Source organism: Ornithorhynchus anatinus, chromosome 1, assembly GCF_004115215.2.
Source record: "Ornithorhynchus anatinus isolate Pmale09 chromosome 1, mOrnAna1.pri.v4, whole genome shotgun sequence".
NCBI lineage: Eukaryota > Metazoa > Chordata > Mammalia > Monotremata > Ornithorhynchidae > Ornithorhynchus > Ornithorhynchus anatinus.
Window position 1 is genome coordinate 3,900,807 of NC_041728.1, and position 23,837 is coordinate 3,924,643.

The 23,837-nt window shown below is 44.9% G+C and overlaps 1 protein-coding gene across 2 annotated transcripts in view; it reads left to right on the forward strand.

Moving 5' to 3' along the window:
- Positions 1-23,837, forward strand: part of ARL15 (ADP ribosylation factor like GTPase 15) — a 389,668-nt gene that overhangs the window by 25,418 nt on the left and 340,413 nt on the right. The window contains exon 2 of one of the 2 annotated variants that reach the window (XM_029066937.2): positions 9,771-9,827. The exons of the other annotated variant lie outside the window; for it this stretch is intronic. Within the exon in view, the coding sequence (XP_028922770.1) occupies positions 9,771-9,827 (57 nt within the window). The remainder of the gene's footprint in view (positions 1-9,770; positions 9,828-23,837) is intronic. 2 annotated transcript variants of the gene reach the window in all.

Genomic DNA, 23,837 nt, shown 5'->3' on the forward strand with positions numbered 1-23,837 from the left:
GACATCAAAGGCTTTTTCCACTTTTTTGTGGTTTCCATATTTGCTCTCATTTAAAAGAGGGGCCCATTTGAAAGAGAGGCTCACTCTTTTTTACAGTGCATCGTAAGCAAACACCCCATCTAGATTTTATTGCCCGAAACCCGTAAGAAAAAGTAAGGCCCGAATCACTTTTGAGTGAGTTTTTAAGTTTCTTAACCCCGACGCATCAGTCATAGAATTCGTAACTAAATATTGCTGGGCGGAGTTCGGCCTCTGTTATTATATAGCAGTAATTGATGTCTTCTCTCCCTGGGATTGGGTTGGAAATTTATTGAGCGCTTACTGAGCAGAGCACTGTAATAAGTGCTTGGGAGAGTTTAGTAGAACAATGTAACAGACACATAAACAGACACATATTCTGCCCACAGTGAGCTTACCCATTCTTGGTTCAGGAGTTAGTCACCAAGGCCAGATTTTTTGATGGTGGTGAAAGCGTTGAATGCAGTCCACGAGGCTGAACCTGTGATGTCCATTTAGCCAGCACATTTCGGTTACCTCGTTAGGAAGCTGGAACTCAGCTGGCAGTCGCACCTGTGCCCATGTAGCATGATTCCCCTCTGTGATTTTTTTTTTTATGGAGTTCCTTGAGCATTTACTACGTAAGCATTGGGGTAGATACAAGGTAATCGGGTTGGACGCAGTCCAAGGAGCTCACAGTCTTCATCCCCATTTTCCGGATGAGGTCGCTGAGGCCCAGAGAAGTGAAGTGGCTTACCCAAGGTCACACAGCAGACTGGTGTCAGAGCCGGGATTAGAACCCAGGTTCTTCTGCCTCCCAGGCCTGGGCTCTAGCCACTAAGCCATGCTGCTCCTCTGTCTAAGTCTAGAGATCTAGTCATTTTTATCATGCCAGGGGAAACTACTGCCCGGAATGCTTCAAAGTTGACTTGCATCATGCAGTTCTGTGTCAGATATTCATGCTTTAGTCATTCATTCAATTGTATTTTTTGAACGCTTACTGTGTGCAAAGCACTGTATTAAGCACTTGGGAGAGTAGAATATAACAAAATTAACATTCCTTGCCCTCAACGAGCTCACATTCTTCAGGCTTTAAAGTTTTTAATACACTGTTGTCTTGTGAAAAAAGCTAGTTTGCTGAGATTGAAGGCTAAAGATTGTATTGCAGAACTTTCTCGCTTTTGCACCTCCCAAGTGCTTAGTACACTGCTCTTCCCCAAATGCTCAATAAACGCCTTTGATTGATCGATGGATCTGAGACCGTGAGCCCCAGGGGCAAATGATGACTGGATTTGATTTAATTTGGCCTAGTGGCTAGAACACTGGCCTGGGAGTCAGAAGGTCATGGGTTCTAATCCTACCCTGCCACGTGCCTGCTGTGTGACCTTGGGCAAGTCATTTCACTTCTCTGGGCCTCAGTTACCTCATCTGAAAAATGGGGATTGAGACTGTGAGCCCCACGTGAGACAGGGATTGTGTCCAACCCGATCTGCCTGTATCTACCCTGGTGCTTAGTACAGTGCCTGGCACATAGTAAGCACTTAACAGGTACCATAATTGTTATTATTATTACCCCTCTAGTGCTCAGCACATAGTGAGAGCTTAACGTTTATTAGGAGAAGCGGCATGGCTTAGAGAAGCAGCATGGCTTACTGGAAAGAACGCGGGCTTGGGAGTCAGAGGATGTGAATTCTAATCCCTGCTCCACCACTTGCCTGCTGTGTAACCTTGGGCAAGTCACTTCACTTCTCTGGGCCTCAGTTACCTCATCTAGAAAATGGGGATTGAGATTTTGAGCCCCACGTGGAAAAGGGACTGTGTCCAACCTGATTTTCTTGTATCCACCTCAGCCCTTAGTATAGTGCCTGGAATATGGTAAGTGCTTAACAAATATCATAATTATTATTATTATTATTTAAAGGCTTTCAATCCACTCTTATTTTTGTGCCTCTTCATTCATTACACTTACCTTGGACCGGTCACTTAGCCTGTGGTATTTACTGGGCACCTGCCGAGCGTTTGGGAAAGGGTAACAGCAGGATTGCCCAGGAAGCTCCTGTCTAGGGATGTGGCAGGAAGACCACCAGGCCCGAGACCACCAAACACGAGACCCGGCTGCGAATCCCATCTCCGCCACTGACCCCGCCTCATCTTAGGCCCGTCACCCTATTAATTCATTCAATAGTATTTATTGGGCGCTTACTATGTGCAGAGCACTGGACTAAGCGCTTGGAATGAACAAGTCGGCAACAGATACAGTCCCTGCCGTTTGACGAGCTTACGGTCTGATCGGGGGAGACGCTCAGACGAGAACAGTGGCAATAAATAGAGTCGAGGGGAAGAACATCTCATAAAAACAATGGTAACTAAATAGAATCAGGGTGATGTACATCTCATTAAACAAAATATACAAAATAAATAGGGTGATGAAGATCTATACAGTTGAGCGGACGAGTACAGTGCCGAGGGGATGGGACGGGAGAGGGGGAGGAGGAGAGGGAAAGGGGGGAGAAGAGGGTTTAGCTGCGGAGAGGTGAAGGGGGGGTAGAGAGAGCGGAGGGAAAAAGGGGGAGCTCAGTGTGGGAAGGCCTCTCGGAGGAGGTGAGTTTTAAGTAGGGATTTGAAGAGGGGAAGAGAATTAGATCATCTGAGGTGAGGAGGGAGGGTGTTCCAGGACCGCGGGAGGACGTGGCCCAGGGCCTTTCTGCGCCTTACTTTTCTCATCCGTTTAGTGGGAATGATAACTGTTCTCTTCACCTCTTTTGACCCTGAGTCTTATGTGGGGCAGGGGCTGTTTTGGGTCTGATTCATCTTCTTATCGTAGAGAAGCAGTGGGACCTAGTAGCAGGAGCCTGGGCTTGGGAGTCAGAGGTCCTGGGTTCTAATCCCGGCTCCGCCACTTGTCAGCTGTGTGACCGTGGGCAAGCCACTTAACTTTTCTGTGCCTCAGTTACCTCATCTGTAAAATGGGGATGAAGACTGTGAGCCCCACTTGGGACTAGCTGATCACCTTGTATCTATCCCAGCGCTTCGAACAGTCCTTTGCATATAGTAAGCGCTTAACAAATAACATCATTATTATTATTCTCTATATCCCATTGCTCAGGTAATAATAAATAATAATTGTGCTATCTGTTAAGCGCTTACCTGTGCCCATTACTGTGGCAAGCTCTGGAAACAGTGTACTAAGTGCTGGAGATAAGAAGCACCTCATGAATGCGTGACTGAAAAAGTAACTGAAAATGGATAGGTTGTTGTGGGGTGAAGAATTGTATTTCATGTAATACCTTTTCGCAGTTCTGCCTCAACTTCCAGCCAGGTTCCCTTCAGAGCAGATTTTCAAAAGTGGTTTGTTTTGTGTTTCCTGATTTCTTTTTTGTTTTTTTCTCTAAATATGTTTTTTGGGTTTAGAGCTGCTTTAAGTGAAAATCTGTTTCTCGCAAGTGTGAAGAGTCACTGACTTTCGCGGTTTTGCCTGTAGAGGTGGAGTGTTTTTTTTCTTTTCTCATTACTGTTTATTGTCATGCCCCTTGATCTCAGCTCCCAGAAATGGAGCTCTAAAACAAAAGGCATTTTAGATAAACTGTTTTTCCTTGGGTAACTTGTTTTAAAATCGTTGCACACTTCCTACTTGTAGAAGATCACCACTCCAGGTTACAAACAGCATTGTGAAAAAAAATCATATTTGTTAAGCGCTTACTATGTGCCGAGCACTCTTCTAAGCGCTGGGATAGTTACAAAGTGATCAGGTTGTCCCATGTGGGGCTCACAGTCTTAATCCCCATTTTACAGATGAGGTAACTGAGGCACAGAGAAATGAAGTGACTTGCCCAAAGTCACACCGCTGACAAGTGGAGGATAGGGATTCGCAGCCATGACCCCTGACTCCGAAGCCCGTGCTCTTTCCACTAAGACACGTGGCTTCTCAATTCCTGTAATGTTTTTATGTCAGGGTTCCTAGATGTTCCTTCCAACTAGTTTTATTATGGAGAAGCAGTGTGGCTCAGTGGAAAGAGCCCGGGCTTGGGAGTCAGAGGTCATGGGTTCGAATCCCGGCTCTGCCACTTGGCAGCTGTGTGACTTTGGGCAAGTCACTTCTCTGTACCTCAGTTACCTCAGACTGTAAGCCCGTCAAACGGCAGGGACTGTCTCTATTTGTTGCTGACTTGTACATTCCAAGTGCTTAGTACAGTGCTCTGCACATAGTAAGCTCTCAATAAATACTATTGAATGAACAGGGATAAGACTGTGAGCCTCATGTGGGACAACCTGATTACCCTGTATACCCCAGCACTTAGAACAGAGCTCTGCACATAGTAAGCACTTAACAAATACCAACGTTATTATAGATGACGTTCCAATGCTTATATCGATCAATCAGTGAGGCGCCCACCTTTATTCCAGGTGCTTAGTAATCAATCAAGGGTATTTCTTAAGCACTTACTGAGCACAGGGCACTGTACCAAATACCTGGGAAAGTACAATACAGTTGGTAAGTTGGTAAGATCTTGAGAATGTGTCTTCTTCCTGCTTTGCTTTATTGTACCGTCCCAAGTGCTCAGTAAAGTGTTCTGTACACAGTAAGCGCCCAATAATTACGATTGATTTGTTAGACACATTCACTTGCCCGCAAAGAGCTTACAGGCTGGAGGGGGTAACATGTTCTGCACATATTAAGTGCTAAGTAAATATTATTGATTGAGTCTAGTGACGCCAGAATGCTCCGACCGACCAGTAGATGACACCCATATTCCAATTTTTTTAAATAATAGTTACGGTATTTGTTAAGCCTAATTAAAAAAAATCCCACCTCCTCCAGGAAGCCTTCGCTGATTAAGTCCTCCTTTCCTCTATTCCCTCTCACGTCACCTATCCACTTGGATCTCTCACCTTTTAACACTAGTCACCCTGTCTTCAGCCCCACCGCATCAGCGCTTAGAATGGTGCTTGGCACATAGTAAGCGCTTAACAAATACCATTATTATTATTATTATTATTGTTTATGTACACATTTATAATTCATTTTAATGCCTGTCTCCCTTTCTAGGCTGTAAGTCGATTGTGGGCAGGGAACGTGTTGAACAACTCTGTCTGCTTAGTACAGTGCTGTGCACACAGCGCTCAGCAAATACCATTGATTGATTTCTTGGACACCCCTCTTCAGTCTTTTCTGTTCTCCCTCCCTCCTGAATTTTGATTTCTCTAATTGCTAATTTGAGGATGGTGGAGTGAGAAAGTTGGTTTACATAGACAGGGGACTCTCCCAATTTATGGAGAAAGGGTAAAGCTGAGGCCAACTTTTTTTTTAAATTTAAAATGGTATTTATTCAGTGTTTCTGTGTGACAGGCACTGTTCTAAACGCTGGGGTAGATACTAGATAATCAGGTTGGACACAGTCCATGTCCCATATGGGGCTCACTATCCTAATCTCCATTTTGCAGATGAGGTAACTGAGGCACAGAGAATCAGTCGTATTTATTGAGTGCTTACTGTGTGCAGATCACTGCATTAAGCGCTTGGGAGAGTAGAATATAAGAGTTGATAGATATGTTCCCTGCCCATAATTCTTTCATTCAATCTTATTTATTGAGTGCTCACTGTGAGCAGAGCACTCTAGTAAGCACTTGGGAAATACCATTCAGGAACAAATACACAATCCCTGCCCACAATGGGCTCACAGTGTAGAATGGGGGAGGCAGACATCAAAACAAGTAAACGGACATCAGTAGCAGCATTTAAATAAATAGAATTATAGATATATTCACATAAGCGTTTAGTACCGTGCTCTTAACAAAATAAGTACTCAATAAATACTGTTGGGGAAGCAGCGTGGCGCAGTGGAAAGAGCACGGGCTTTGGAGTCAGGGCTCATGAGTTCGAATCCCGGCTCTGCCACTTGTCGGCTGTGTGACTGTGGGCAAGTCACTTAACTTCTCTGTGCCTCAGTTCCCTCATCTGTAAAATGGGGATTAAGACTGTGAGCCCCGCGTGGGACAACCTGATTCCCCTGTGTTTACCCCAGCGCTTAGAACAGTGCTCCGCACAGAGTAAGCGCTTAACAAATACCAACATTATAATTATTATTATAATTATTATTATATGAAAAATAAATAGAATAATGAATATGTGCATATATACATAAGTGCGGTGGGGCGGGGCAGGGGGTAGAGCAAAGGGAATCCGGGCAGTAGGGATGGGGAGCAGAGGAAAAGGGGACTTTAATCTGGGAAGACCTCCTGGAGGAGGTGAGCTCTCAGTCGGGCTTTGAAGGGGGGAAGTGTGATTGTTTGGCGGACAAATTGAGCTCATAGTCTGGAGGGGGAGACAAATTGATAAAAATAATGGATACGTATGTAAGTGGTGTGAGGCAGAGGGGGTGCCCGAATAAAAGGAGCAGGCCAGATGATACAGAAGGGAGTGGGGAAAAGAGATGAGGGTTTAGGGAAACGCTCAATAAGAACAGTAAGTAATGAGTACAGGAAGTAAGTAGAGCTCACACAGTAAGTGCTCAATAAATACGATTGAATGAATGATTAGGGAAGGCCTTTTGGAGATGTCTTCAATAAGGCTTTGAAGGTGGGGAGAGCCAGCCTCTGCAACATATAAAAAAGGAAGGGTGTTCCAGGCCGGAGGCGGGACACGGGCGAGAGGTCAGCCGGCGAGATGATAGATGAGATCAAGGCTCAGTGAGAAGGTTGGCATTAGAGGAGCAAAGTGTGTGGGCTGGGTCGGAGTAGAAGAGTAGCGAGGCGAGGTAGGAGGGGGCGAGGTGATTGAGTGGTTTAAAGCTGAGTTTTTGTTTGATGCGGAAGTGGATGGGTGACCACTGGAGGTTCTCGAGGGGGTGGGAAACATGGCCTGAAAGTTTCTGTAGAAAAAGTGATCCGGGCAGCAGAGTGAAGTCCGGACTGAAGTAGGGAGAGACAGGAGGCAGGGAGGCCAGCAAGGAGGCTGAGACAGTAATCGACGTGGGATAGGATCGTAGAAGCAGCGTGGCTTAGTGGAAGGAGCGCAGGCTTGGGAGTCAGAGGTGGTGGGTTCTAATCCCGCCTCTGCCCCTTGTCAGCTGTGTGACTTAGGGCAAGTCTCTTAACTTCTCTGTGCCTCGATTGCCTCATCTGTAAAATGGGGATTAAGACTGTGAGCCTCACGTCGGGGCAACATGGTTACCTCGTATCTTTCTAGCTTGGCACATACTGAGCGCTTAACAAATACCATTATTATTATTATTATTATAAAGGATTGGATTACCATGTTAGCAGCCTAGATGGAGAGGAAAGGGAGGATTTTAGTGATGTCGTGCAGGTGGAACTGACAGGATTCAGTGAGAGATTGAAGATGTGGGTTGATTGAGAGAGGGGGAAGTCAAGGGTAACACCAAGGTTGAGGGCTTTTGAGGCAGGAAAGATGGTGGTGCTGACCACAATGATGGGAAAATTACGGGAGGACAGGGTTAGGGTGGGAAGATAGGGATAAGTGAATTGACTTGCCCGAGGTCACACAGCAGACAAGTGGCAGAGCCAGGTTTAGAACCCAGGTCCTTCTGACTCCCAGGCTTGTACTTTGTCCACTACGCAGCATCGAGGCATGGCATAGAGGCTAGAGCCCGGGCCTGGGGGTCAGAAGATCCTGGGTTCTAATTCCTGCTCTGCCACTTGTCTGTTGTGTGACCTTGGGCAAGTCACTTCACTTCTCTGGGCCTCAGTTACCTCATCTGTAAAATGGGGATTAAGACTGTCTTTGTGGATTTGAGGAGACTTTGAGGCGGACAAATTGAGCTCATAGTCTGGAGGGGGAGACCCATTGATAGAAATAAATAATGGTTATGTACTTAAGTGATGTGAGGCTGAGGGGGTGCACGAATAAAGGGAGCAGGCCAGACGACGCAAAAGGGAGTGGGGAGAAGAGGAAATGGGGGCTTAGGGAAGTGCTCAATAAGTACAGTAAATTACATGGGACAACCCGATTACCTTGTATCTACCCCAGCATGTAGAACAGAGAACGGCACATAGTAAGCGCTTAACAAATACCATCGTTGTTATTTTATCCACTCCAGCACTTAGTACAGTACCTGGAACACAGTAAGCGCTTAACAAATATCATTATTGTATTATTAAGCCGTGCTGTGTTTCTTGATCTGGGAGACTAACTCTTAATATTCCCAGCAGCCTGCCCATGCCAGAATGAAGGCAAAAACTCTCTTTTTCTGATTTCCCTCTCTTTAGCCCACTCTTTTTTTATGGTATTTGTTAAGCGCTTACTATATGTCAAGCCCCGTTCTAAGCACTGGGTTAGATACAAGCTAATCAGTTTGGACACAGCTCGTGTCCCACATGGGGCTCATAGTCTTAATCCCCATTTTACAGGTGAGAAAACCGAGGCTCAGTGAAGTGACTTGCCCAAGATCATAGAGCAGACAAGTGGAGGAGTCTGGATTAGAACCCTGGTCTTTCTAACTCCCAGACTTGGCCAAGTTGCTTTTCAGATTGTTCTGTTTGCAGTTACTTCAAAATGTCAAAGGAAATGTGAGGGGGAATAATTTATTCATTCATTCATTCAATCGTATTTATTGAGCGCTTACTTATGTCAACCTGCCACCTTTGTGTCAAGGCAAATTAGTAGTGGTAGCATTCATTGAGTGTCCTCTGCTATGGAGCAGTGTACTAGGCACTTGAGAAATTCAGAATACAAGGGAATGGTTGTTGAGTTGTTCACCAAGCTCTCCATATACGTGTTCTTCTGAGGAACCTCAAAGAGGCTAACCTGTCTGATCTGATTGTATTGTACCTACCCCAGTGCTTTTTTAAAAATTTAATGGTATTTCTTAAGCGCTTACTATGTGCCAGGCATTGTACTAAGTGTTGTGGTAGATACAAGCTAATCAGGTGGGACACAGTCCCTGTCCCACGTGGAGCTCACAGTCTTAATCCCCATATTTTACAAAAGAGTAACTGAGTCACAGAGAAGTGACTTACGCGAAACTGTGAGCTTGTCCTCTAGGCTGTGAGCTCATATGAGCAGGAATGTGACTGTTGTTATATTGTACTCTCTCGAGCGCTCTGTACAGTGCTCTGCACACAGTAAGCTCTCACTAAATACGACTGAATGAATCACCCAGCGGACAAGTGGCAGAGTAGAACCCATCCTGACTCCCAGGCCCGTGCTCTTTCCACTAAGCCACAATGTTTCGCTAGTGAGCACTTAACGGATAGCACAGTTGTTATTGCTTTCAACATAATAGGTGTTTGTTTTAAATTTAAAAAGTCAGCATCTACCCTCAAAACTATAGAGCAGGATTAAAGTAAGAGTCTCTCCGTGTTTAAAAATGGCTAATATAGCAGTATGTGGAAAATCGAGACACCAAAGAAAACTGTTCTATTCAAAATCTTTAAAAACGCAATTTTCTTTTGAATAGGAGAAACTGGAAGACTGTAAGGTCGGGAGCATGTCTCCCACCCCTGCTGTATTGTACTCTCCCAAGTGCTCAATTCAGTGCTCTGCACACAGGAAGCCCTCAATTAATACCGTCGATTGATTGCTCGAGAAAAATATAGCTCCTTCAACGGATGGTGGTGAAGCAGTGGCTCCCGATTTTTTGGTGTTTTCTGGCTTAGCTTCATTTCAGATGAAGCAGTTAAGAAAGTACTCCTGTATTTAACAATCGGGTGATCTGACCACCTGTGTTTCTCCAAAGATGGTGGGAGGTGAGGGGAGAAGGGGGAAATGAGGGTGCATAGTTTACTGGTAATCTATTCTTATTTTAATCTTTTAGAGAATGTCTGAGTGTATCCAGATCTCATTTGCGGTTTGTAGAATTGGCATTTACACGGTAAGCAATGTGTGTTTCTGCTGTACCAAACGTTCCAAATAGGGCAAAAAATTTCATTTGAGGCTCTGTTGAATAATACTCAATTAGGGGTATTTGTTAAGGGCCAAGCACTGCACTAAGTGCTGGGATGGATACACGGTGAGCAAGTTGAACACAGTCCTGGGTTCACAGTCTGAAGTACGAGGGTTAATGGGCATTTAATCCCCATTTTACAGATGAAAAGACTGAGGCATGGAGAAGTTGAGATTTTTCCCACCATCCCACACAGCAGGGAATAATGATAATAATTATTAAGGTATTTTTAAGCGCTTAATATGTGCCAGGCACTGTACTGAGCGCTGGGGTGGATACAAGCAAATCGAGTTGGACACAGTTCCTGTCTAATGTGGGGTTTACAGTCTCAACATCCACCTGCCCCCATTTTCCAGATGAGATAACTGAGGTCCAGAGAAGTGTAGTGACTTGCCTTGGGTCACACAGCAGACAAGTGGTGGAGCACAGAACCTATGACCTTCTGACTGTCAGGCCCATGCTGTCTCCACCACACCATGAGGGAAGTGACAGGTCTGGAATTAGAACCCAGAGCTTCTGACTCCCAGGCCCGGGCGCTTTCCACTAGGCCAAGCTCAAATCTCAGTCATCGTTTACCAGACCCAGAAGGAAATGGTGTACTGATATTGCTCAGCCTAGATTTTGGTTTTAGTCATTTGGCCGTGGGAGAGAGAGAATGTTTATTAACAAAAGTGTGTGAATTAATTTTGAGACGTCCTTTTTTTTTTTTTGAAATTAACAGAAATGCTAGTGTGTGGGGGGAAGATTTTCAGAAATGTTTCTTGCAATGTGATTTTGGGGAATTGATGAGCATGTGAATTGTAGTTAATTTCAGGACACCGTTGATATGAATATTGGAAAATTTGGCCTTCTTTTGTTTTTTATGCTCTATAAGACAGGAGAGTTAAACCAGGTATCTTAATAAATCCACACACAGAAATCCCAAAAGCCATATATTATTTTACAAGCGTGAGATTATATCTAAAAAGATAATGCCTAACATCACAGTGCAAATGGTAGCTATCAGCTCCTTGACAATCAGGTAAAATGAAGCCGAGAGCTTTTAAGTGACATTTTTAAGGTCAAATGGTGAGCTGGTGCATTAGTTTCCAAGTAGACCATCACACGATCCAATTCCTTGACCTCTCCAACTCAGAAAAATGTATCTTTCAAAGTGGAAAAAAACCCCCGAGTTCATGCTCGAAGAGTTCTTCAGTAAAGTTCTTAGTTAATGAAGATTTCGAAAGGCAGCCTGGACGCCTTGGCTTATGCAGTCAATGATTACCGTCAGTTACATAATGGCCACCTTCTGAGAATTTCAAAATGTTTTACCCAATTTGAACTGCCCCCATTTTACCTCTTTTCCCTTTCCTTTCTGCCTCCCCCTCCTCCTTCCTCTCCTCTTCTTTCTCCCTTCAAAATATGTCCTATACAATGCACAAAAACCATGGCTATTGACCAGTGGTCTCATTTTTTTTGCACTTGCCCAAGCATGGAGTCAGTAGCCACTGGTGCACTCCTTGGTCACTCCTTTCTGAGGCAGGAAGTGTTTGTTTAGATGACAAGAATGAAGAAAACACCCAGAAAGCAAAAAACAATATGAGTTTAAAAGGATGAGAAAGAGCCAGGAGTGTGGAAGGAAAGTCGAGAGCAAAGATTATCCATCAGTCAAATCAGTGGTATTTATTGAGCGCTGGTGGTGAGTGAACTAAGCACTTGGGAAAGTTCAGTATGATAGAGCTTGAGTTCTGACGATGATCGTATTTGTTAAGCACTTACTATGTGCCGGGCACCGTTAAAAGCGCTGCAGGAGATACAAGCTGATCAGTTCAGACACAGTCCCCGTCCTACATGGGGCACACAGCATTAATCCCCGCGATACAGATGAGGTAACCGAGGCCCAGAGATGTGAAGTGACTTGCCCTACGTCACCCAGCAGACAAGGGGTGGAGCTGGGATTAGAATCCAGGTCCTTCTGACTCCCTGGTCCGGGGGTCTATCCACTAGGCCACGCTGCTTTTATATGTTGAATGTGTGGCTTCTGCCCCTCGGCTTACAACATTGTCACTCAATCCATCCATCGTATTTACTGAGCATTTATTGTGTGCCGAGCATTGTGTTAAGCGCTAGGGAGGGTACAGTATAACAGAGGTGGTAGACACGGTCCCTGTCCACAACGAGGTTACAGTCTAGAGGATGAGCCTGCAGTTACTGAGCTCCCTTTCACCCCATGCCCTCACCGGTCACTGGTGTGTGACCTTGGGCAAGTCACCTTATTTATATTAACATTTGACTCCCCCTCTAGACTCTAAACTTGTTATGGGCAGGGAAGTGGTCCTTTTATTGTTACATTGTACTCTCACAATGCTTTGCTTCCAGTAGGCACTCACTAAATACGATCGAATGGATGAATGAATCTTACTTGTCTGTGCCTCAGTTTCCTTAACTGTGAAATTGGGATTCCCTACCTCTTCTCCCTGCTGCTGGGATTGGGAGCCACATGAGGGACAGGGCCTATGTGACCTAATTAACTTGTTACGTGTCCCAGGGCTTAGAACAGTACTTGATGCATCGTAAGCGCTTCACAAATACCACAGTAGTATTGATTATTGTTGTTAATAACCTCCAGTGAAAGAAATCAGAGGCCTGGCTTTGGCCTGTTTGCCTAGAAGGGAAAATTCTAGTGCCGTGTTTTTGTATTAAAAAAAAATTATGTCCGTGGCAAATGGGATCTGGAAGTTTTTCTCCTGAGCTTCACCACTGAGGGGTGTTGGATCAGATATTGTCATCTCCCAAGGGCACAGGCGAAATGGACTTGTATGGTCACACCCAAGGTCTGCAGGGAAGAGAATAGTAGCGCTCCAAACCCAATGTTTTCCACCCCTAGAATTAATTTCAAGAGTCTGCTACAAGTCAAAACTCACCCGTGCTGGGCAGCAGCGGCATAGGAGAGAATCAAGGGTGAAAACTTAAGTTTAAAGAGCCAAAGATGGCAAGGATCAACCACTTCCAGATTTTTTACCAAGAAAATTCTCTGGATCCGCTACCAGAACGATTGCAGGTGGGAGTGGGGTGTTGTGGGAGAGATGTGTCCATGGCGTCATTATAGGTCGAAGACAGTGTAAGACAAGACCAAAGTTCAAAACAAATGGTCCACTAAAACTGACACAGTTAGTTGAGAAGATATTTCTTTTCATGTTTATCAACAGAGAGGCACGTCATAGAAGATAGCAGAAGCACCGTCTTGTGAACGGGGAAACAATTTATCTTTAAAACAAGGCCAATTCAGCAGGATTAGGGCATTTGTAATATATTTTTTTAAAAAAAACACCTTTTTGGAGGCCTGTCAGGAAAGTGGAGTCATGCCAGGTTGGCCTTAATGCTTGATGCTCTTTCTGTCACTTATTGAATTACTAGGCCCTGTGTGAGAAATTAATTTTAAAAAGTGAAGTTATTATTAAATCAATAAATTATTATTAAATAACTTTTGACTGGTCCTGGAATAGAGGCCTTTGTCCAGAGGTCTTCTGCAGAAGACCACTGAGACTTTTTTAAATAAATCTTTTACCTTTTGTCTGGGCAGGCCACTCAGACTTCCCATCAAATCCATCCAGACTCTTCAATGCTCAACTTTATCCTTCCTAGACTTGTAGGAAAATAGTTGTCCAGGTAGGAGGGATGGAAGGGTTTAGTTTAGTAGGGTTAAGCGCCTAGTACAGTGCTCTACATTCAGTACGCGCTCAATGAATATAATTGAATGAATGAAAGGGTGGCAGATCTATTTGTTCTCTTGTCCTCTCCCAAGCGCTTAGTACTTGTTAAGCACTTACTATGTGCTAAGCACTGTTTTAAAAGTGCTGGGGTATATATGATATGGCTTAGTGGCAAGAACATGGGCTTGGGAGTCAGAGGATGTTAGTTCTAATCCCTGCTCCGCCACTTGTCTGCTGTGTGACCTTGGGCAAGTCATTCAACTTCTCTATGCCTCAGTTATCTCATCTGTAAAATGGGAATTAAGACTGTGAGCCCCACGTGGGACAACTTGATTACCTTACATTTACCCCAGTGCTTAGAATAGTGCTCAGCACATAGTAAGCACTTAATTAATACCATTATAATAACAATTATGATCACAATAATAATAATGACTGGGCTATTTGTTAAGCACTTACTATGTGCTATGCCCTGTAAATCAGCTCCTGGAAGTTAATCAAGCGCTTAGTACAGTGCTCTGCGCACAGTAAGCGCTCAGTAAATGCGATTGAATGAATAATCAGGTCGGACACCATCCCTGTCCCACATGGGGCTCAATGTCTTTAGACCTTGTTCAAGGCTTTAAAAAAGCCAAAATCCACAGCGCTCAGGAATCGTTAGGAAGAAATGGAAAATTGTGTCCAATTCTCAAGTGAAACAGTCAATGGTATTCAGCATTTACTACGTGCAGGGCACTGTACTAAGTCCTGGGGAGAGTACACATCAACCAAAGAAGAGATGCGATATCTGCCCATAATGAGTTTTACGGTCTAGAGGGGCTAGACAGCATGGAGGATGACTAAAAAACGGGGCGACATAATCATTCAAGATAATCGGATTCTGGTTCAGAAGGTTTTAGAGGCGTTACTGCCTTATCACATTCGGATTTCTCTCGCCGATAATGCGTCATCTTTATTTAGCTCCCCGACACGGCCCAAACGGTGATGGCGTCTTCCGTCTTGGAAAGGGGCCAGTCATCTCACCCATTCTCTACCGCACATGCTTGAGCAGTGCGACTGGCAGGAAGCTGCCTTTTTGGCTCCGGTTTCCTCGGGCTCAGAATATCGTCTGTTATTGTGGAACTTCCCACCCCTCCAAATCAGATACGAAACATTCCCGGTTCTGGGAAAATTGCTGAGGCTCTCGGGGAGAATTAGTGGATGAGTTCTCATCCTGCAGTCCATCAGCTTGCCCCGCCCTCGCCTCGCTGACCTCCTGTTACAACCCAACCCGCACACTTTGCTCCTCTAATGCCAACCTTCTCCCTCTACCCCGACCTTGTCTATCTCGCCTCTGACCTCTCGCCCCCATCCCACCTCGGGCCTGGAACACTCTCCTTCTTCATATACAGCAGACGGTCACTCTCCCCACCTTAATGGCCTTATTGAAGGCCCATCTCCTCCGAGAGGCCTTCCCCGACTAAGCCCTCCTCTCCTCTTCTTCCCACTCCCTTCTGCGTCGCTCTTTCACTTGGATTTTCCCCCTTTATTCATCCTCCTCTCAGCCCCACAGCACACCCACCCATATCCATCATTGATTGATTTAATAATAATAATAATAAAAATGTTGGTATTTGTTAAGCGCTTACTAGGTGCCAAGCACTGTTCTAAGCTCTGGGATAGACACAGGGGAATCAGATTGTCCCACGTGGGGCTCGCAGTCTTAATCCCCATTTTACAGATGAGGTAACTGAGGCACCGAGAAGTGAAGTGACTTGCCCAAAGCTGACAAGTGGCTGAGCCGGGATTCGAACCCATGGCCTCTGACTCCCAAGCCTAGTCTCCTGGCACTGAGCCACCTAGTGCTTAGAAGAGTGCTTGGCATAGTAACGGCTTAACAAATGCCATCATTATTATTATATTACTAAGTGTTTGGAAAGTACAATTCAGCAACAAAGAGAGACAATCCCTGCCCACAACAGGCTCACAGTCTAGAAATAATCATAATTGTAATAATATATTATTATATATATTAATATATATATAGTTATATAGTATATAACTATACTATAATTACTGGTAGTTACCAGTTAGTAGCCAGTCGGTAGCGGGGTAGTTACTAGCCATTCAGGTTGGACAGAGTCCCTGTCCCACATCAGGCTCAAAGTCTCAATCCCCGTTGTACAGATGAGGTAACTGAGGCACGGAGAAGTGAAGTGACCTGCCTATGTCCATCCAGCAGACAAGTAGCAGAGCCGGGATTAGAACCCACGACCTTCCCATTCCCTGGCCCGGGCTCTAGCCACTGAGCCACGCGGCTTCTCTTGACCGCTTGAGCAGTTCCATCATTGTTGCTTAGCGAACATGAAGCATCAAGGTAGAATCACCAAGAATAATAATAATAATAATGATATTTGTTAAGCGCTTATTAGGTGCAGAGCACTGTTCTAAGCGCTGGGGGAGATACAGGGTCATCAGGTTGTCCCACGTGAGGCTCACAGTCTTAATCCTCATTTTACAGATGAGGGAACTGAGGCACAGAGAAGTGAAGTGACTCGCCCACAGTCACACAGCTGACAAGTGGCAGATCCGGGAGTCGAACCCATGACTTCTGACTCCCAGGTCCGGGCTCTTTCCACTGAGGCACGCTGCATCTCTTCCAAGAAGAGCATCTTGGAACCCCAGCAGCTGACCAGCACCTAATGTGGGATGGGCACTTATTTAGGCAGGAAGCCCTGTTGACCGGTTGGTGAAAGTAGTTGACGGGGGCCTGGACAGACTCGTGCTGGACGTTAATTCAGCAATAAAGAGAGACAATCCCTGCCCACACCGGGCATACGGCATAGAAGGGGGGAGACAGACATTAAAACAAGTAATTCAGCCCGAAAGCCCCATGTGGGACAGGGACTGGGTCCAACCTGATTAGCAGCAGCATCAAGAAGCAGCGTGGCTGAGTGGAAAGAGCGTGGGCTTGGGAGTCAGAGGTCATGGGTTCTAATCCCCGCTCCGCCGCTTGCCAGCTGTGGGACTTTGGGCAAGTCACTTCACTTCTCTGTGCCTCAGTTCCCTCATCTGTTAAATGGGGATTAAAATTGTGAGCCCCACATGGGACAACCTGATGACCCTGATTCTCCCCCAGAACTTAGAATAGTGCTCTGCACATAGTAAACACTAAACAAATAACATTATTATTAACCTGTAGCTACCCCAGCGCTTAGAACAGTGCTTGACATGGAGTAAGTGCTTAACAAATACCATAAATAATCTGCATTATGTATTGAGTGCTTTATTGAACATTTACCTCATCTGTACAACGGGGATTTATTGAGCTGGACAGAACCTCAAACTTCTTCTAGATTGTAAACTCCTTGTAGTCAGGGGTCTTGCCTCCCAACTCTATTGCGATGTACTTTCTCAAGCATTTAGGACAGTCTGTGCACACAGTAAGTGCTCAATAAATACCTTTGATTTAGTAAGTGATTGGAAGAGTACAATAGAATAACTAGCCACTTTAACTGCCCTCAACAGCTGACAGTCTAGCAAGAAGCAATTGCAGCTTAGCATCAGTTGGTTTGTTGCTCCAGTGCACGCATATGGAATTTCACCTGTAGTAGATGTTCACCTGTAGTAGATGCCCCTTAAGATCCAACGGACAAGTGGATGTTTATCTGTATATATCTTTAATCTATTTCTGTACATTAATGTCTATCTCCCCCTCTAGACCGTGAGCTTTTGGGGGGCAGGGTCTGTTTCTGTTGTTATATTTTACTTTCCCAAGCACTTAAGACAGTGTTTTGTGCACAGTAAGCGCCCAATAAAGGCGATTGAATGAATGAATGGACACGGGTGCTTGGGCGCACTCATCTTTTTCTATTTAGTGTAAATTTTCTCTCCATTTTTGTCCCATCTGCTTCCTCGCTGGGAGCAAATTACTTAACATTCTGCCCAGAAAACAATTCACTAGAAAATGGGTACGAATAAAGTGAGCCCTTGGTGCTTGGCACATAGTAAGTACTTAACAAATGCCATCATTATAATTTTTTTTAAGCGTGATTACGTTGTCTTGTTTTTGTCCATCTGTCTCCTCCAATTAGAATGTGAGCCCATCATTGGGCAGGGATTGTCTCTATCTGTTGCCGAATTGTACATTCCAAGTGCTTAGTACAGTGCTCTGCACATAGTAAGCACTCAGTAAATACTATTGAATGAATGAATGAATTTCCTAAGCCTGCCCCAGATCATTCTGATCCTGTAACTTGTCTCACGGTTTATTTTGGGAGCTGAGCTGTAAAATTGTTAAATTTATCAGAAGGGATATTATAGCCAAGATCAGATAACCCTGGTGTTTGGCTGGAACAGGGTGAAAAGCCATTCTCCAGGATCACATAATTTCTCTGGCCATTAAAGGAGATTTCCTTTTCTGAATGCTGCTTTTCCCTCCTGTTTTCTTCCATATCTAGAGTGGTAAAAGTTTCTCAAAATGCATGGCCTTGGGGAACAAAAAACAACCCCCCAAAAAAGTTTTTTTTTTAAAATTGCAGCAGTGGCAGTCTGTTGATTCCTGCATCTTAAATTTGTCTGTTCTCTACATGTGTAGAAACAGATGATGTTTAAGAACATATTGTTACCCCAGGTATATCATTAATGATCACTTTTAAGTCTACTTTTTTGGGGTTTTTTTTTTTTTTGGTTTTCTTCTGGGTATTTATTAAGTGCTTACTATGTGCCAGGCAATGTCCTAAGCACTGGGATAGATACCTGGTAATCAGGTTAGACACAGTCCTTGCCCAACATGGGGATCCCAGCATTAATCCCCGTTTTTACAGATGAGGGAACTGATACAGGGAAGTGAAGTGACTTCCCCAAGATCATGTAGCAGCCAAGTGATGGAGCCGGGTTTAGAACCCAGATCTTCTGACTCCCTGGCCTGGGCCCTCTGGCTCAAGCTGTTTCTGTTGTAAACTCCTAACACTGCCTGACACCATTCACTGTCTTAACACCGTTTTAACTTTCTCCCCTGGCCTTAGGCTCCCTTGCCGATGACTTCCTTTTCAGAAGTAGATTTGGGGAGCCGTGGTTGTTAATGTGAGAGCTCTGTTGTTGCAATCCATACTCCCAGAATGGGCCAATCTTAATCAGTGGAGTAATAATAATGATGATGATGGTATTTGTTAAGCGCTTACTATGCGCCAGGCACAGTATTAAGCGCTGGGATGGATACAAGGTAATCAGGTTGTCCTACGTGGAGCTCACAGTCTCAATCCCCATTTTACAGATGGGGGAGTTGAGGTACAGAGAAGTGAAATGACTTGTTCAAGGTCACACAGCAGATGAGGGGCAGAGCCAGGATTAGAAGCCTCCAACTCCCAGCCCCGAATGCCGAGCATTGTACAAATTACTGGGGTAGGGACAAAATAATTGGGTGGAATATGGTCCCAGTCCCACAGAGGGCTTTACTTTATAAGTAGGAAGGGGTAGGCAGTAAATACACTCAGTAAGCACTCAATAAATACTATTGAATGAATGATGAAAGCCCAGTTTTACAGATCATCAGTGGTATTTATTGAGCGCTCACTGTGTTCAGAGCAACGTGCCAAGGGCTTGGGAGAGTAATAATAATAATAATGATATTTGTTAAGCACTTACTATGTGCCAGGCACTGTACTAAGCACTGAGGAGGATAGAAGCAAATTGGGTCACAGCAAATCCCCATTTTACAGATGAGGGAACTGAAGCACAGTGAAGTGTCCTGCCCAAAGTCACAAAGCTGACAAGTGGTGGAGTGGGAATTAGAATCCATGACCTCTGACTCCCAAGCCCGGGCTCTTTCCACTAGGCCACGCTGCTTGTCCATTTGACCTCAGAAACATGCCGGGGAGGGGGAGAGGTTCCCTTGGGAGCCTCATTTCCCGGTGAACGTCGGCCTAGTTAGTGAAACTTTTTGTCCAAGAAACCTTAATCCTTTCGGGGAGTGTTGGTGAAGGCCTTGTACTTCTCTATAGTGTTTCTCTGTAAAAAGACAAGTGGAGATCTGAGTTTCCTCAATCCTAATCAGGGACATTAAGGGCTTGAGAAAGCAAAGGATGTGTACACATCTTCCTTTTGTGAAAGGAAAAATTCCCTGGACTAAATGAACGTCTCTGCGTTATTAAGAGCACGTCTCTTCCGAGGAGGCTTCCCTGATTAAGGCCTCTTTTCTGCTGCCCCCTCTCGCTTCTGCATCATCTGTTCACTTGGATCTGTGACCTTTGGGTGTTTGATGAACACCCCCTGACCCCTCTTAATTCCACTGGTCCTGTAGCTGAGGAGTTTCAAATCAATTGTCGCCATGCTTAAGCAGGAAAAATCATGTAATTTATATCTAGGATGCTTCAGACCTTGTTGAAAAATGGAAAATATATTTCATGGAAAGAAGTTGTTAATTGAGTTGCTAATATGTCCCACTAAGAATTTTTCTCAGGACTCCCGAAATTTAGGAATTAGGAATATTAGGTTTAAAATTAGAGACAAGTGTTACTGTCATGCTTTGTTTTGGTTCCTAAACACTTTGCTAGGCCTACATTGAGAAGCAGTGTGGCTTAGTGGAAGGAGCCCGGGCCTGGGAGTCAGAGGTCGTGGGTTCGAATCTCGGCTCTGCCGCCTGCCTGCTGTGTGACTTTGGGCGTCACTTAATTTCTCTGTGTGGTTACCTCATCTGGAAAATGGGGATTAAGACTGAGACTCATGTGGGACAACCTGATTATCTTGTATCTCACCCCAGGGCTTAGTCCAGTGCTTGGCACATAGTAAGCGCTTAACAAATATCATCATTGTTTTTATTATTATTACACTGGTAATTACAGTGGAAGATTTACCAGCTTCTTGCTCACTTTCACCTTTTCCTTCCCATCCACACTCTTTCTGTGCCCTGCTGCTCTGTCAATGGTACAACAGGGAATTTCTAGTTGACCAGAACATGAAAACTCCAATCATAAAATCTGATCATGATTTTCCTCCTACCAGCCAGATAAAATTGCAGTGGGTTCTCTCCGATACACTTACTGCTGGGTTTTGTTTTTCTTCCTTTTAAGTGGTATTTTTAAAGTGTGTACTGTGTGCCAGACACTGTAGTAAGAACTGGAGTAGATACAAGATAATCAGGTTGGCCACAGTCCCTGTCCCATATGAGGCTCACAGTCTGAGTAGGAGGGAGTAGGATTTAATCCCCATTTTACAGATGAGGTAACTGAGTCACATGCCAAAGCAGCATGGCCTAGTGGATGGAGCATGGGATTGGCACTCAGAGGATCTGGGTTCTAATAATAATACTAATTATGGTTCTTGTTAAGCGCTTACTATGTGCCAAGCACTGTTCTAAGCTCTGGGGAAGATACAAGTTAATCAGGTTGGACACAGTCCCTGTCCCACATAGTTGTCCCAGTCTTAATCCCCATTTTACCGATGAGATAACTGAGGCCCAGAGAGGTTAAGTGACTTGCCCAAGGTCACACAGCTGATTAGAAACTTGTCTGCTGTATGAACGTGGCCTTACTTTGAGGCTCTGTAAGAGCAGGGACAGTATCCTTTCAGTCAATCATTATTGAGCGCTTTCCGTGTGCAGAGCACTGTACTGAGCACTTTGGAAAGTACAATAGAGTTGGTAAACACGTTCCCTGCCCACAAAGAGCTTACCGACTATAGGAGTAGATATTCTGTTCTGAATGTGTGCCAGGGAGAGCATGACTTAGTGGATAGAGCACAGGCCTGGGAGTCAGCAGGTCCTGGGTTCTAATCCTGGCTCCTCACGCCCCAAATCTGCTGAGCAAGAGGCTTCACTTCTCTGGGCCTCAGTTCCCTCATCTGTAAAATGGGGATTAAGAGTGTGATTCCCGTGTGGGGCAGGGACTGTGGCCAACGTGGTTAACTTGTGCCTACCCCGGGGCTTAAAACAGTGCTTGGCAAATAGTAAGCGCTTAACAAGTACCATAATTTTTATCACTTTTTTTGTTTCTGCATATGGTGGATAAAAGCATTTAGGAGCTGTGGAGATTGTAGAGACAGGATAAGTTTCGAACTCTCTCACAAACAGGTAATGGTATAATTTATTGCTCGGCTGGTCTGCTTCCATCCTATCTGAACCTATCTTGTCAGCCTACACGAAGCTCAGTAATGTGCGATTCACTTTCATTACAATCAATCCCTTTGTGTAGGCTGTCAGTCAATCAGTGGTATTTATTAAGTGCTTACTATGTGCAGAGCACTGAGCTGAGCGCTTGGGAGAGGAAAATACAATGGAATGAGCAGACAAGTTCCCTGCCCCTGAAGCCACAGGTTTGAGGCTTGTCTGTTACTCTCGAATGAGGAATTTGACACTTTATTTTTTAACGGTATTTGTTACCACGTACTATGGGCCAGGCACCTTTCTAAGCATTGGAGTATATTCAGGCTAATCAGGTTGGACACAGTCCCTGTCCCACATGGGGCTCTCAGTCTAAATCACTTGTTCTAAGGTCTGTCTCCCCCCTTCTATGCCCTAATCCCCGCAGGGGCAGGGATTGTCTCTCTTTATTGCTGAATTGTACTTTCCAAGTGCTTAGTACATTGCTCTGCCCTTAATAAATATGATCGAATGAATGGAGGCCCAGAGAAATGAAGTGACTTGCCCAAGGTCACCCAGCAGACAGGTGGTGGAGTCAGCATTAGAACCCGGCTCCCTCTGACTCCCAGCCCTGTGCTTTAAACCCCTAGACCATGCTTGCTTCTCAATCACTTGTCATCGAGGTGTTTCCGAAGTGCTTACTCTATGCCAGGTAGTATGGTAAATCCCGGGATAGAAACAAAATCCATTTGGATACAGACCTTGGCCCACACGGGGCTCATGGTCTAAGAGGAAAGAAGTAGAACGGAATCCCCATTTTACAGTTGAGGAAACTGAGGCCCAGAGAAATTAAGTGGTTTACCCAAGGGCACACAGCAGACAAGTGGCAGAGCCGGGATTAGAACCCACGTCTCCTGACGTCCAGTCCTGGGATCTTTTCACTAGACCACACTGCTATCATACTATATTGGAGCTACCCCAGCGCTTAATTCAGTGCTTGGCATGTATCACTATTATTATTAAGTATTTATGGCTTGGCTCATAATACCGGCTTAACATGTATCACTATTATTATTAAGTGTGTATGGCTTTAATCCTTAAAATGTACAGAGAGGCTGGTCATTTCAGTTTTCATCCGTCTTTACAAACACGCAACTATTTCCTCCCCCTGTTCCCTCCCATTTGTTTTGAACCTAAAGACAGGACACAACAAAGGGAAATAGGAAAGTGCTGCTTTTTGTTTTCGAGTTGTTGTATTTTAGCCGACCATGTGGTCCTGGGGTGTGAATTGCAGGATGTGGGGTGGGTTTTAACCCTCCCTACCAGCAACACCACAACAAGGATATTCTGGTAAAGTGTAGCCAAAAGAGATGACAAAATGTGGGATTGAGTTTTTTCAAAGCGCTGAACAGGATGCAGATAGAAATAACTATTCAGCCCGCGCTGCAGTTAGAACACTTTCTCACACAGATTTTTTCTAATACAGAAGGAAAGTAGTTTCCTCTTCGAAGGAGCTTCATTCATTGATTTCCGGCCCAGTTTGCAAGGGGGAGGCCTGCCACTTTAGGGCCAGTTTGGAACACCGAGGTGACTAACTTCCTTCGCTTTCTCAGTTGACTTCAACACCGTGGACCACCCCCTTCTCCTAAAAACACGATCCGACCTCGGCTTCTTGGACACGGTCCTCTCCTGGTTCTCCTCCTGTCTCTCTGGTCTCTTTGGCGGGCTCCTTCTCTGCCTCCCACCCCCTAACTGTGGGGGTCCCTCAAGGCCCAGTTCTGGATCCCCTTCTATTCTCCAATTACACCCACCCCCTTGGAGAATTGATCCGCTCCTTAAGCTTCAGCTACCATCTCCAGGCCAGTGATTCCCAAATCTGCAGCTCCAGCTCTGATCTCTCGCATTTCCTCACGGCTTCAGGACGTGTCTACTTGGATGTCCCGTCCACACCTCAGACTTAACCTGTCCGAAATAAACAGCCTTATCTTCCTCCACCTGACTTTCCCCTCACTGTAGACAGCACCACTGTCTTCCCTGCGTCACAAACCTGTAACCTTGGCATTCTACTCCACCTCTCATTTTAGCCCATGTATTTGATCCGGTACCTCATCTTGTCGGTCCAGACTCCATGAAATCACTAAAATCTTCCCGTTCCTCTCCATCATCCAAACTACAACCATGGTAATCCAA